This window comes from Oreochromis niloticus, linkage group LG9 (genome assembly GCF_001858045.2).
Source record: "Oreochromis niloticus isolate F11D_XX linkage group LG9, O_niloticus_UMD_NMBU, whole genome shotgun sequence".
In the NCBI taxonomy this organism is placed as follows: Eukaryota; Metazoa; Chordata; class Actinopteri; order Cichliformes; family Cichlidae; genus Oreochromis; species Oreochromis niloticus.
In genome coordinates this window covers 19,195,921-19,209,822 of record NC_031974.2, presented here as the reverse complement: position 1 = coordinate 19,209,822, position 13,902 = coordinate 19,195,921, and the positions used below count along the sequence as shown (strand labels likewise).

The window sequence follows — 13,902 nt, the reverse complement described above, 5'->3', positions numbered from 1 at the left end:
TGCTCAGTATTCCTTGTCTAATAAGCAAAGTTTCTAATAAAAGTGCTATTGGAAAGATTTGTAGCTGAAGGTCAGAAAAAGCTCAAGTCAATTTCTCGAATGTGAAAATAGGCTCATCTATGAAGACCAGCTTCATATATCGGCCCTACAGTGCATCTGATAATGACAATTTCACTGTTAAGAAGTTAAAATTTGTACTACTGAATATAATCAGTTTACCTCTTTAGCTCCACAGTTCTATTAGCCGGCATTGCGTGCACCAACAACGTTATGCATTGCTATCAGTGGCCTGACAAAAATGAAGTACCGCCCAGCAGTTGATTTGGTGCCTCAACCAGTGCAGCACATATATCTTTATACACAGTGTGTGACACAGCATGGATGAATCCATTTTCAGAGTTTTGCCAGCTACTGATATGAAGGAGACATTTCAGTTTGGCGTACTTATGTATATTTTTAATGTTTATCATCTTTAGCATACACAGCAGCTGCGTTATGAACAAGTGCCCTGCTGCCCACTGATATGGCAAATTGGACATTTTATAGTTTATGAAAGGGGTGTTTTTTTTTGTTATCTTCCACTTTTATTCGTCAGTCCCGATTCCCACTGTAAATGCTTTAAAGACAGATGCAGCTTTATTAGGCTTGTGGATAAAAGCGATGTTCCCTATTATGACTCGGTTGGTGGCCACTTTAAATAAAAAATGGATAAAAAAAAGAAGCTTGAAATCCTCCAGTTTTTTCTGTTTTCATGAGGCATCTTGGGGCTCTATCACTGCCCGGCCCAGCTTAACATTTCAGGCACCCTTGTGTGTACATGACATTTCACCAACTTGTAAAAATGGCTGAAATACCAAGTATCTAGCAGCTCCCTTATCAAGAGGATCCCGGAGGCTTTCGATTATTCAATGTCTTACTTTTTCTTAAACACACCCTGCTCCCCATGTTTGCTCTAAAATTGTCCTCTGCCTTTACATTGATATTTTTATGCTGTTGTCTGTTTTCCTTTGGATGGTGTGTTCTGTTTTATGCACCCATATGGCTCTGTCTCATCTCTGGGGAATCTCCTCTTCTGGGCTAATGTGAATATTAGTATGGGTTAAATGCTCCACTCATTTATGCATTAATGCATATTGCATAATTAATGTTTTTGTGAAGTCTCATTTTCAAATGGCAGCAGGGGGAGAAAAAAAAGCCTCATCTCTGTGTTCAAACTAAAATAAATAAATAAATAAATAAAAGCTTAAATCCTGTAACGTGAGTTGCTGACAGGATTTTCACTCCAGAGCTGTTTTGATGTCTCCTGATTATTTCCAGTCTTGATTAAGGGCTCTTCTGTGAAGATTCAAGGCATTCAGGGGTGTGATGGGATTAAATGGGACACTGTAATGACCCTGTTGTCAGAATGGCTCATCATACAGACACAAAGCTTAGATCGGAGACTAGTAAAAAATTAAAAAATCAGAAACCAGTGTTGTTAACACATTTTCATATTTGTTTGCTTCTGTGTGGAAAAATGAGATAAAGATGCAGGCTTTTGGTTAAAATTATTAAGAGAAAACATTGATCATGTTACATTTAAAAGAGAGGTTTTTGGTGTATGGCTCTGCAAGCTTGAAGCTTGTTTGAGGATTTCAAATGAAAAGCTGTGCCTAAAATATCACAGTATCCATCTACAACAGAAACATGTATTGGCAAGACTTTTGCTGTATTGAATTTAGTTGATTGTATTAAAAAGTTGGGGGGAAAGCTGTGGTGCGAAATGGTCAGTGTTAATTCATGGTCTGAAATGTGAAATCTGTGGCCTCTGTCCATGGTGCTGAAGCTTTCACAATATTTACCCTGACTTTAGGGGAAAAAAAGATCGTGGAGATTTAATGCTAGATTGGCTTTAGTGTTTCAAAAGCATTCCCTACATTTCTTATCAAATTGTTTTCGATGTGGACAGTAAAGTGAGGGGGACGAAGCTTAGGTCGATCGCGGAGCAGCTGATGGTTGCGTTCTGAGTAAAGACACCAAATTGCGCCAATGAAACAGAGTCCTAATTACATTTCTTAATCACAGTGTGGAGGTCTAATTGCCTTAACGATCTGTTTGATTATGCGAGGCCAGGTATTACTGCCGACAGTTTTCATACACACTTGTTTTCGCATTATCATATTATTACACACAGGCGTGGAAATTGTCTCAACATCCACAGTAAAGGTCATCAGAGTGTGTGTTTTTTTTGTTTTTTTGTTTTTTGGGTTTGTTTTCTTTCTTTCTTTTCCCTTTTCTTTTTTTTTTCTTTTAGTCCGTGGAGCACAAACATCTTAATGTTGCCCTGGAGCTACGTTCGCCCACCCACGTCTGGCCTTCGCTCCCAAGACTTAAGACAAGAAAAGTTACCGGTTTTGATGGAGCAGAAAATTGTTGAGCATTATTTCCCCTCTCTGCTTGACACCTGGTGAGAATGCAGAGACTGACAAATGAGAGCTGCATCGCTCCTAGAAAAGAGAGGCTTTAAAGTTATCCTTTTTAGTTTTAAAAAAAATCCCCCCTCCCCCCCAAAAATAAAAATCAACAAGAACAATTAACAGTTAAAGGCAGCTCGCTCTGATTCCACGTGCGCTACACTTCACATGAATAATCAGATTTTCTTTTTCTGTTGTTCAAAATATTTTAATAAAGCTTTTCAACACTGAAATACATACAAACGGCCCTCCTCTGCTCTTATAATAACTAAGGTATCTACAATAATCCACAGCCCGACCTGACAACGCGAATAATCCGAAGACCTCAATCGTCATGTTTCAGAAGAAAACAAAAATACAAGAAAAAAGAGACGACAATGTGCAATGCAAGCAAAAAATATCCATCATAGATATTCAAATGAATAAATTACAAAAGCACATCGAAACACGTGATAAGCTTCAATTCAGGATTTTAACAAAAAAAAATAATAATCTGGATGTTTATTATATGACAGTGCCCCCTCACCCCCCAAAAAGAATTGCAATAGGCGTGCGCAACGATTAACAAGTGTCTAAAATTAGCACATAAACATCTGACTGATTCAACCTCTTAACTCGCTGTTTCGTTTGACTTTCCTTGCTCATAACATTCCACTTGCTCAGCAGAAAAACTTCGTGAAAGCAGGCCTTAAACCAAAAAAAAGAAGAAAAAGTCTCTGACCGTGAATAAATGAGAAAGCAGCAGAAAGTGAGTGTGGACTACCGCTTCGACGAGATGTCCATCTACTCAAGTGGAAAGAGTCGCAAGTTGTCAGGTCACCCAAATTTCCAAAAGTGTCCATCACAGAGCAAGTGATCAACAACTCACTCAAATCAACACTTGCAGCCATTCTCACAGGCCCTACTGTACGTCTGTTTGGTCTTCACTGTCATTCATACCAGCACTTTAAGGATGATTTATATTCACAATCAAGTAATGTTTGAACAAAAAAGCGCGTTTTAATGCATTTAGTAAATATTATAAAAGTATTCGTCGCCATTAATTTTTTCTTTTTTTTCCTTTTTTGTCTCTAGCCTACTGACTTCACTGGTTTTCCTCTCCAAAAGTGTCCTTAAAAGTGGGTTCTTCTTTCTCGTGTGCTTCTCGGAGTCTTTGTCAGGCGCGTTAAGGCTTGTCAGTGCACTGTTTGCAGAGGCTGGAAGTGGCATTGTTGAACAGGGCACATTTATCGGGGCAGGAGGACCCGGCCACTCCGGTGGGGAAGGGGTATCCACCCGGTTGCTCGTACGCGCCCAAGCCGGGAGCTGCGAGGGCAGTGGTGGCCGGTATGGAAGCGGCAGAAATGGCTTGGCCCTGGTTGAGATACATCACTAGCCTCCTCATCTCTTCCAGCGCCTGTGACTGCATGAGGATGTAGTTTTTGGCGAGCAGCAAAGTGGCAATTTTGGAGAGTTTCCGCACTGACGGGCTGTGCGCGTAGGGGATGACCGCTCTGAGTTCATCCAGCGCGTCGTTCAGATCGTGCATCCGTCGTCTTTCTCTGGCATTGATGTTTAGCCTCAGTAATTTCTGCTCTTTGGTTTTCTTACCTCCTTCAGCTTTCCCTGTGCTCACCGTCCGCCCATCGCTGAGGAGGACCATGTCACACCTGCCGTCGCTGTCATCGTCGGGACTCTGCTCACCTCCGCTGCTTTCCGCTGCCGAGGTCCTGTTGGCGCTCTCCCCGTACTTTACGCACAAAGATCCCGTCGGCAGACCCAGCGTCCCCCCTCTGCCTCCTGCCAGTCCTCCCGGCTGAATCGGGTCTGGCTCGGCCTGGTCAAAGCAGCTGATCGGTGACTGGCGGTCTCTGGCTGGTAGTTCGATGCCGGCCGACGATCTGAAAGGGTCCATTTTTTTAGTGGACACGGCGCTCAGAGTTTTGTGAAAAATGTCCCCTGCGCCGCCGTTCAAGTTCATCCTCCTGTCCATAGCCTCGTGGATTCCGCGTCGTTGCAGGCTATGGTCTCTTCGGGAAACTCTTTACGCACGTCTCAGAGTTTCTTCCTCTGTTTGTCCTTCACGAGTTTAGTTGTGTGTCAGTGGTGAAGTTGCAGGCTCGCTCCACTTGTCAGCTGAGGTGTAGAGACGAGGAGGAGCCTCACGTAATAAGAGCCACTCTCTCCTGCCTCTCTCCCTTTCTGTGTCTGATTCACCTTCACCGGATCTCCACGATAACCCTGGTTACGCACAAGACGCTTCGGTCCTTTTTACATCATTATCTTGAGGCGGGTTATTAAAAAGGATTCGCCTATTGGGATACAGACACCCTCTCCCCCTGGCACTCACCACCCAATCACGTTAACGTTTTAATTATTGGTATTTAAAGGATGGCAAACAAAGCAGCATGCGCTCTGTCTCTCTTCTGTAATACGCTTTGGGTTCAAGATCTTTATAGCGTGTTTGCAAAGATCCCCCCCGATCATAAAATAGCCCGCTTCACTGATTTGGTTACCAGACATCAGTGTGTCCTTTTCAGGAGTCGCAAATTAACCAGCGTCTATAATCTAAAGCTGTTTTAGCTCAGAGAGGAGATAATTTCGCTGATCTCTTACTGCTTTATTCAAATCGAAAGATATTGGCATAGTGTTTTAATTCATTCATTTTTGTTGCATTTTCGATTGTTCGCCCACTTAAGTTTAATTTGATCATAATAAGGCAGGAGATGCAGCAGGGATTTATCAGACTATCTAAGATTGAAACGTTATCTTTTATGTTGTTTTAAATTTTCAGGCTTTACTGTAAAGCAAATATACTCCAGAACAACACGGACCTTTTCATTTCACTGTTGTAGCGTTTATCTCACGTTGTGTCAGATTTCCCATGATAGATCTGCGGGCTTACCATGCTTTACCTGTGCTCATACTGCCATCTTGTGGATAGTATAGTGCAGTACAACTACACTGGAAAGTCAAACGTCATAGGTTTTATTCAGATGGAGCCCACGCGACCCCCTTTAGCATTTAAATCACGTGATTTCCTGCTTTAAAAATCCTGATTTTTAACACTTGAATCTGCATTTCAAGACTTCGGATTGTAGTGCAGGGTTAAGGTATTATGGTGGTGAAATAATGAGATAAAGAACGTCCCTTTTAAGCACCGAGGCAACCAAAATAAATTATGGGCTTGACTATAAACACTCAACAGAAACAAGGAGATACAAAATAAACTTGTACACTGTTAAAGAAACATACTAGATATAACTTTTAAACTTTTAAAAAGGTGCTTCAATGTTTGTTTGTTTTTTTCCCTGCAGGTGAAGATGAATTGTTTACCATTTTGAAACAATTTGTACTAAGATGTCTGTAATCTGTTAATAGTTGCTAGGCAATATTACTTCTGATTGGGCCTGAGACTTATGTTTAGAGAGAATAACTGATCCTGTGAACCTCTGTCAACATGTTTGGAAGATATTAACTGACTGGGAGGAAGGGTCTAATCAAAGTCACTGCTTTGCATGACTTCCAGCCCATTGAAAGTTTGATCTTAAATTGCACTTTGGTGAGTAATGTGGTTCAAAAGAGGTAACTGCAGGGTTATGGTGGGCTGGAGCTCAACGTAGAGCTCCATAGTTTATATCTGAGCTAAGTTTCATTGCAGAGGGCACAGGCCTGAACTCCACAGGTGAAACTTAAGTTCATTGTAGCTCAGAGAAGCTCACAATGCAGCATGCAGCCTTCTCACAGACATTTCAGCTGCTAACAGTAATTTCTGTAATTACTCTCCACAAGAACCCATTCGTAGGCGCTCGTTTCAAAGCCTTAAAGGACACACTCTTCCCCCTTCTTCTATCCAAGTAACCATGGTTATTTACCGTGGCATGTCTGCTGCACACATTAAAGGTACCTTTAGCAGTGATTAGAGCTGACCACTGCTTTCAAACCTCAGTGAATGTGCCGTGGATTTTTTTCGCCCTCTGGTTTGGTTTCTTGGCAGCTAAATATCAGTGGAAAAGTCTGTTCAGTGAGTCACCCACTGAAGATATTCCAGAGAGTCGTCTTGTTTCGAAATCGTGTTTGTCCATTAGTGACATGGAGAAAAATGGAGTTAGAGAGGAGAAACATTTGAGATATTTTAATGTAAATAGTTGCGATGCCATTCTTCCCTGTTTTATTTCTTAGCTGCTCTTTAAAATCCATTTGCAGTCATGACTTCAAAAACAGTCGGAAGAGCGTCTTAGCAAGTTCTCAGTTAACAGATACTGTGTTGACAGTATCTGGTCAGATGTAAAATGATTCATTACAAAGTATTATTGATATATTTACTGGGATTTGTAGCTAGATCCTCAGAGTTACAATCATTTATAGTAAAAGTATGAAATATCAGTCTCCATGTTTAAAGTACAGCGTAATTTTAATGTTGAGATGTATTTTGTTCTCTAAAAATGACATAGTTTGGCCTTTGTTATGATCATATCTTTCATATAAGTACTACTAAATCTCCCTTTAGTTACTGTAAAGAATTGTACAAACTGGTAATTAAAGTCAGAATCCTCTCCTTGCAACAGCATCACAAGCAGTGAAATTGGACGATTTGTTCCACACGTTCAAGGTCAATGTTTTAGCTCTTTCCTAACATATTTTAATTTGCTTATGTCTCTCTTGGGGGGGAAATAGTTGGGGAGTTATGATCTAAGAAGTGGCAAAGACAGTCACTTTATTCTGAGATGGCAAGAGAACACCTTCATGGCCAATCAGGTCCGGCTAATGAGATAAGATGGGTGAGGACGGTGGCACAGCCATTACAGTCACAGTACGTCAGCACTTTGGTAATGAGGAGACCATGAAGGCAAAACTGTGGAAGAAAAGGATTTCTGCTGGGACAAAAGAGAAGTTTAGATGCTGAAAAGTAAAACCAAAAACACATAGATGGATTAAACTGACTCGTTTTTCAAGCAGAGTTGTTAGGGAGAAGGGGAGCCTTTCCAATGTGGTAATTATCATTTTTGCCTTATATTATTGTGAAATATCTTTGAGACTTGGACTGTTTCTCAGACAAAACTGTGCATTTGGAGCTTGTTGTAGGACTGCCACAGTTGGAACTATTCCAGACATAAATCCACGTTTTATAATCCAGGCCAGACACATTATTCATAGTCGTGTGTGGAGTTTGCATGTTCTCCCTGTGTTTGTGTGAGTTCTCTTTGAGTACTTCCCACAGTCCAAAGACATGCAGTTAGTGGAGTTAGGTTAACTGGTCATTTTAAATTTTCCATAGGTGTGAATGTGAGTGCGAATGGTTGTTTGTCTCTCTGTGTTTTGCGACATTTCCAGGGTTTACTTTTGCCTTATGGTAGCTGGGATAGGATCCCCCACCCATCTGCCCAGCCCACAACCCTGAATTGGATAAGGATGGATAGATGGATGTTTTTTTTAACTTGAAAAACTAACAAAAGTCAAATAAAAATATGGAGGAAAAATCCCTAGTTTTTTGTTTGTTTGTTTTTTTGTTTTATAACAAAACTTGCTTGATGAGGCATTCATGGACATCTTTATTTTTATTTTTTTAACTCTTTTTTTTCATCTGTGGTGTTTTACTTTTTAAAAATGTGTTCTTATTTCTGTAAATTTACCCTTGTATTGCTGGAATTCCTGTTTGTTACAAGCCAAACAACACTGATCTATTTCTCCATTATTTCAATAATGGAAGAGTCCGTAGTGCCATTTTCAAGCTTTCTAACCACGCTGAGCTTTTTATGGAAATAATTTAAAAAAACAAAACGATATCATCCCCAAAAAAATATTACTCAAAGCAGAGCCTGCTTATAAACATGCCTTCAGGGGATCTTGAAGAATTTGCTCTTTGCTAAATCTTGTATGTGCCGTTTAACAGCATTTATCAATTTCCGCCACAAGAGGGCAGCGGAGTTCTTCTGACGTCCTGAGCAGCCCGTGCAGGAGGAGCTGAAGGCAAAGCAGGAGCATGATGAACATGCTTTATGGCAGCCTTATGGATTTCATTCAACTTTGAAGATTTTGGTTATCAGTAGAAACCAGACTCCAGGGCTGCTGAGTTCTGATATGAAATTTCAATTTTGTAATGTGGTTCTCTGCACTGAGACCCACCAGTGTACCAAATACATGACACGGCAGGTAGACTGCTCTTTTTTTAATTCATGAGGCGACCGAGTTGTAGATTCATTTGTAATGATATTAACCACCCGAGCAGGTGGGTGTTAGAGCTGACTTCTTAAATTGTCAGTCCCCCTCCTTAACCACTCAGCTGATTTTAAACACTACAGCAACCGGTCATGCGCACTGTAGAGTCCGTTGACTGTACTTAGAGATTCAGTTTATGCTTACGCTGATGCAGATATGTTTCTCTGGAAGACTTAAAGGAAATAAACTGATGATTTGGTGAAATGACTTTTATGCGCTCCCCTCCCCACTTTAGCCAGGCCCCGCTTATCCTTCTATCTACATGAAACGCACAGACTCATGTCATTAATTAAGATCTGATTATTTTCTGTCGGTGTGTGCAACATGGAGCCAATCAACTGAAGGAACAACAAAAATGCGTCCAGATAAATAAATAAATACTCTAACATAACTTGAGTCGTACTAAATGAAGCCCCACCGATCTCTAACTGTCCGGAAGAGAGAGTCTCCATTACGGTTTGATATTGCGTGCGGACGCCACCAGGCGACACACTAAGATCGAAGGATGTTATTTCATCCAGCGGAAATGCCACAAGACTCTCACAGTTAGTGGTCTGCATTCATCTGCTTGAGCCAGTGATTTTGGTGAACCACATTTTAAAAACCTGATATTCGTTTAAAGCCCATGCGAGTGTTTAAGCCACACGCTCCACGGTCGTCCTCCTCATTTACATTCCGCAAAGGCACCACGCGTACTTATGGAAATTAATATGCAGATCCAATAAATCATGGTTTATTATCCTTGTCACGCGAGGCCTTATAGGTTTTTTTGTGGGGGGAGGGGGGTTAGAACCCCTTTACTGTGATAATTGTCATTTGTATAAAATATTTTTTTCCTCAAAGCAAGTTTTAAGGGAAATAAATGGGTCGCTGATAAATTCGTGCGACGATGATTTGAAGTAAAAATGTGTGGGGATGTTTTTATGCTATTTTTAGAACCGAATGAGCTCAACGCTAATGCCAGCCGTCACCCCATTTGCAGATTTTCACGAATTTCCACACTTAGAATAAATTAATACATAAATATATGTACATAAAGAATATTTGGGGTGCCTGCAAAATGCAAGAATGTCGAAATTTCTTCTAACACACTTGCTTGCGTTTCTACATCGAGGAGTCCGTACTGCATTCCTGCACTACAGAGCAGGAGTTGAGCCATTTCCGCTTTTCCACCGGCAGGAAAGTGAAACAAAAGGCTGATCGGTGGCGCGCAGATTTCAGCACCACAGAGGGTGGACAGCGCTCCGGGTAGCCTGTGTGAGGATGGACAGCTCCCACCGACACACACACACACACACACACACACACACACACACACACACTGGAGCAAATATGTTCATACAAAACAAGAGCTTTCAAATATTGTATTTAGTTTATTGTTAAATGCAGGAGGAAAAGAGACAGCACACGAATGACGGCTTACAGTTTGAAACACAAGAGCAAGAGTTCAGTGTGAGAACGCCACCAGTATAGTTTTAATAACATTATAGTCTATCTTTTTTTTTTCTTAAAAAAATAAATAAATCTGCAACTTTAAACTTTTCATTTTTGGGCTGTGCAGATCGGAGAATATAGGAAGATCATCTCTTGGCATTCACCGCGTGCCTTAATTGTAAGACATTAAATCAAGGTCCGCTGTGAACACGGAGAGACACAACCCGCTCATCTGTGTGTGTGTGTGTGTGTGTGTGTGTGTGTCCGTCCACCAGCTGCATCCACTCTACTGTGGGAAAAGGGCAGACACCGCGAAACCTTTGCGTAAAACCGGTTACGACAAATAATAATCAGTCTTTATTTCTGCAGCCTCTGAGGCCTCTGACGTGTAGCTAAAGATGTTTTTGGGATGTCAAGTTTGGCCAAAAATGTAAAGAATTTTTTTTTAATCCAAAGCATCCCGTATGCATCAAAAGAGATCAGATCCTCTCCCGGTGATTGTACAGGCCTACCTTAGAGTGTGTGTGTGCGGGGGAAAAAACATTCAGCTGGAGAAAAAAAAGAGGTTAAGTTACAGGACTTTAACGCAGAACAGCCAGTTTGGAGGCAAAGTGATTATACGTCCCAGACCGCTTTAGCAGCCAAAAATGACTTGATCCGTGTCCGTCGACTGCTTTTTGTCCAAAACCGCAGAAGGCATTAAAAAAAAATCCTCCATTATCCCATAGTGCACCTACAGAAAAAAGAAAACACAAATGCGTCATATTGAATTGCAAATGACAAATTCTCATATTCCACATTGACCTGTTCAGAAACATCACTCGGCGTCCAAAAAAGGAGGAAAAAAGTCCGCGTGCAAAATATTGATTTTCCTATAGCCTCATAACGCTCTCCTCATATCATCTATAGATACACACACAAACGCCTGCAGCCTCTCTTTGCGGGTCACAGGTTAAAATTGCCGCAAATCGCAAACCGGGCAGCCGAAGAGCCCTGAGAAACTGCCGGTGTCCTGAGCGCATTGGTGCACACTGTGCGTGCGCGTCCATCCGTAGCAAACTCACCGGGACATCGAGACCGAGCTGAGCCCGGCGCGGGCACCACCTAAATGGGACTGATCTCTCTCCGTCCGGTCTTTTCCTCTGACTTTGGGATTAATGGTGCTCCAGCCAAACAAATGAGGCATCTGCCTTCAGCACAAGAGGATTGGGATGAAAGGGGGGGGTGGGGGGTGCTGACGTCACCAGGCAAACAGATGTTCCTCTATATTACCCAGCGTCCTCCTCATCTCTGCCCCGTGTCCTTGAAACTAGGAGGGAAATTGACGACTTCCCAATCCGAGAATTAACGTTTATCGCCGACATGTGTTAATAGTTCTGCTGCTGGTTGGTGCGTGCGTGTTTGCGTTGGTGCGTGCATGCGGGTGTGCGCGTGCGCGTGCTGGCAGAGGAAATGCCAACAATGGTCTAGCAAATTGTGAAGCCCCAAATCTGGCATTGGCTGTGATCGGTTATGCAACATTGCACTATTCAAAAAAAAAAAAAGAAAGGAAAAAAAAGAAGAGAGAACACACGTGTACCTACACTCACACACATAGACCCACACTCACGTGGGCATGCGCACACGCACTCTCTGCACACAGTAATGATGGCGAGATGCTTGTGTCATTCTGATCGCGCCGCTTGACGTGAGTTTGACAAGTGCTGCATTTAGCTTTTGGTGATGAGCTGCAGCTGATTTTCACTCCCTCAAAATATTATTATTATTTTTAAACAGTGACGTTCAGTAAACTGTAAGGCGCATTATGCGTGCTATGGCGAGATTATATAACACGCACGCTGAGTGTAACGAGAAAGTGGCTCAGAGGTGAATAAATGCGAATTCCTCTCCTGTCGAATGCCTCAGCTGAGTGGGAAACTGACAGAGATCCTAGAATCTGTGCAATTCAGCTGTAACCCGGTGAAATCTGCAGCGTTGCAGACTTCACGGAGCACACGGTGATTTGCATATCTTGTAAACTAGAGCGAAAGCAGCTTAAATTCAACCCAAGTCACTGCTGTTTATGAGTAAGAGTCGCATCGGACACCTGCCCACAACTGTGAGCTTGACGGATCTCCTGAGCTCAGCGTTTAAAAAAAATAATAATTACGGCTCCTGTTTTACAGTTAAAGAGCGCGCGCACACACAAAAAGCACTGTGGAGTGGGAACGAGAAGGCGCAGGCTCGTAGATTGTAGGCTAATTGCAATGCATCACCCACTCGCTGGAACACAGAGGAGAGGGATACAGAAACAAAGGGAATCGCCATTTTAGACGGAAACGTCCCCATCCCCTGAAAACAGTCCGACTCTCGCGTCGACCCCTGTTTGGAGCTCCATCGCGACTTGTCAGCAAATCACCATATTTCACCAGTTTTTCTCTTTCTCTCTCTCTCTCCCTCTCTCGCCTCCCAGACGAAAATGACCCCTATTGTCCTCACGCGCCGTGCAACGAACAAACGATGAAGCTCAGATATCCTCCGTCCTCTTTCCCCTTCTGAACGATCATGAAAACATAAAAACAAATCCCGCTCTTTAAGCCTGCTCGGCTTTTTCTAACGTCTTTACTCATCCTTTTTTTTTTAACTACTAGTGGATTTTTCCCTGAAGCCCGCAATAACAATGGCAAGTGCAGCGTGCACAGTGACCCGTTATCTGCACGGAGAACGATCGACATCCGTTTTATTCTTTTAAAACGCACGCGTTACCAACGGCGGGAGCAGAAAGACGCAAATCAGCTCATCAATAATTAATCAAAGGCTCGATTATAAAGCAAACGCCGGCGGAAAATACTCACCGTGGAAATGGTCCACGCCATATGGTGGATCCCAAGCACACCGTGCGCTCTGCTCGTATTTATCCGTGCCCTGCTGTTTCTTTCACTTCATCTCAGCGTTATTAGTTCACCGCAGCTCTCGGCATCGCGGAGCCAGTCGCTGTGTATTCCCGGTTTCTGTCGGCGTGTAGCAGCGAACGAGCAAAGACTCCGTGTGGCGAGAAGCTGACGCTACCAATGAGAGCGACGCTGTAGCCTCTGCAAAGCATGGCTGCGCTTTCTCGCTTTTTTTTTTTTTTTCAAAAAGAGGGCAGGTCGCTCTGTGCATTACAATGAGTAAAACCTCTCTCTCTCTTTCTCTCTCTCTCTCTCCGCTCACATGCCCGCGCACAACACGCGTTTATCCATACAAATGCGCGCTCGCTCGCAGACACTCAAATATGCGCGTTCTGGAAGTTCTATATATCCAGTGATTTAAAGCGATCATTTATCTGATTTGCTTAATATTATTATTATTATTATTATTATCATTATTATTATCATTATTATTAGTATACACGTCAGACTGCGTCTCAGTGGGGATTTTAGCAGCACGGGCTTGTTGTAGTTTATGTGGTCTATACGTGGGAATAACTGCTCTATAATCTGGTGAAGCCTGACGGTAGGACTGTGTAGTCTGGTCGCCTTCTTGTCGGCCACAATTAATCATGTTTAACGCCATTTGTCTTGAGAGGTTCATTTCAGTTTCACGCATCAGGCCGCCGGTTTTGCAACTCAATTTCTATAGGCTGTTAGTTCAATTGTGTGTTGTCTCTGCATAGATTAAATGAGGAATATTTTAGGGGGGGGGTCTGTTGTCTCTGTAAATAGACCCATAAAACTTGTTTTGCTGTTAAAGGCCTGTAAATAAGGTTAAGCGTTTTCTTTACACGCATTTTCTTTCTTTTTTGTCTTTCTTTCCTTCCTTTTCTTACGGCCTCTTCCCTTACCACACGGAAATTCTG

The 13,902-nt window shown here is 42.4% G+C and overlaps 2 protein-coding genes and 1 long non-coding RNA gene across 5 annotated transcripts in view; 1 reads left to right on the top strand and 2 right to left on the bottom strand.

Moving 5' to 3' along the window:
* Positions 1-13,902, top strand: part of LOC102075991 (uncharacterized) — a 95,257-nt gene that overhangs the window by 31,695 nt on the left and 49,660 nt on the right. The gene's annotated exons all lie outside the window — the stretch shown is intronic.
* On the bottom strand, positions 2,646-4,711 carry bhlhe22 (basic helix-loop-helix family, member e22). Its single transcript, XM_005471845.4, has one exon. The coding sequence runs from the start codon at positions 4,423-4,425 to the stop codon at positions 3,619-3,621; it is 807 nt and encodes a 268-aa protein (XP_005471902.1). The 5' UTR covers positions 4,426-4,711; the 3' UTR covers positions 2,646-3,618.
* LOC102075852 (uncharacterized) lies at positions 10,005-13,219 on the bottom strand. Its single transcript, XR_001223884.3, has 2 exons — positions 12,920-13,219; positions 10,005-10,818 (listed from the first exon to the last, which is right to left on the bottom strand). It is a non-coding gene; the product is annotated as an uncharacterized LOC102075852 (long non-coding RNA).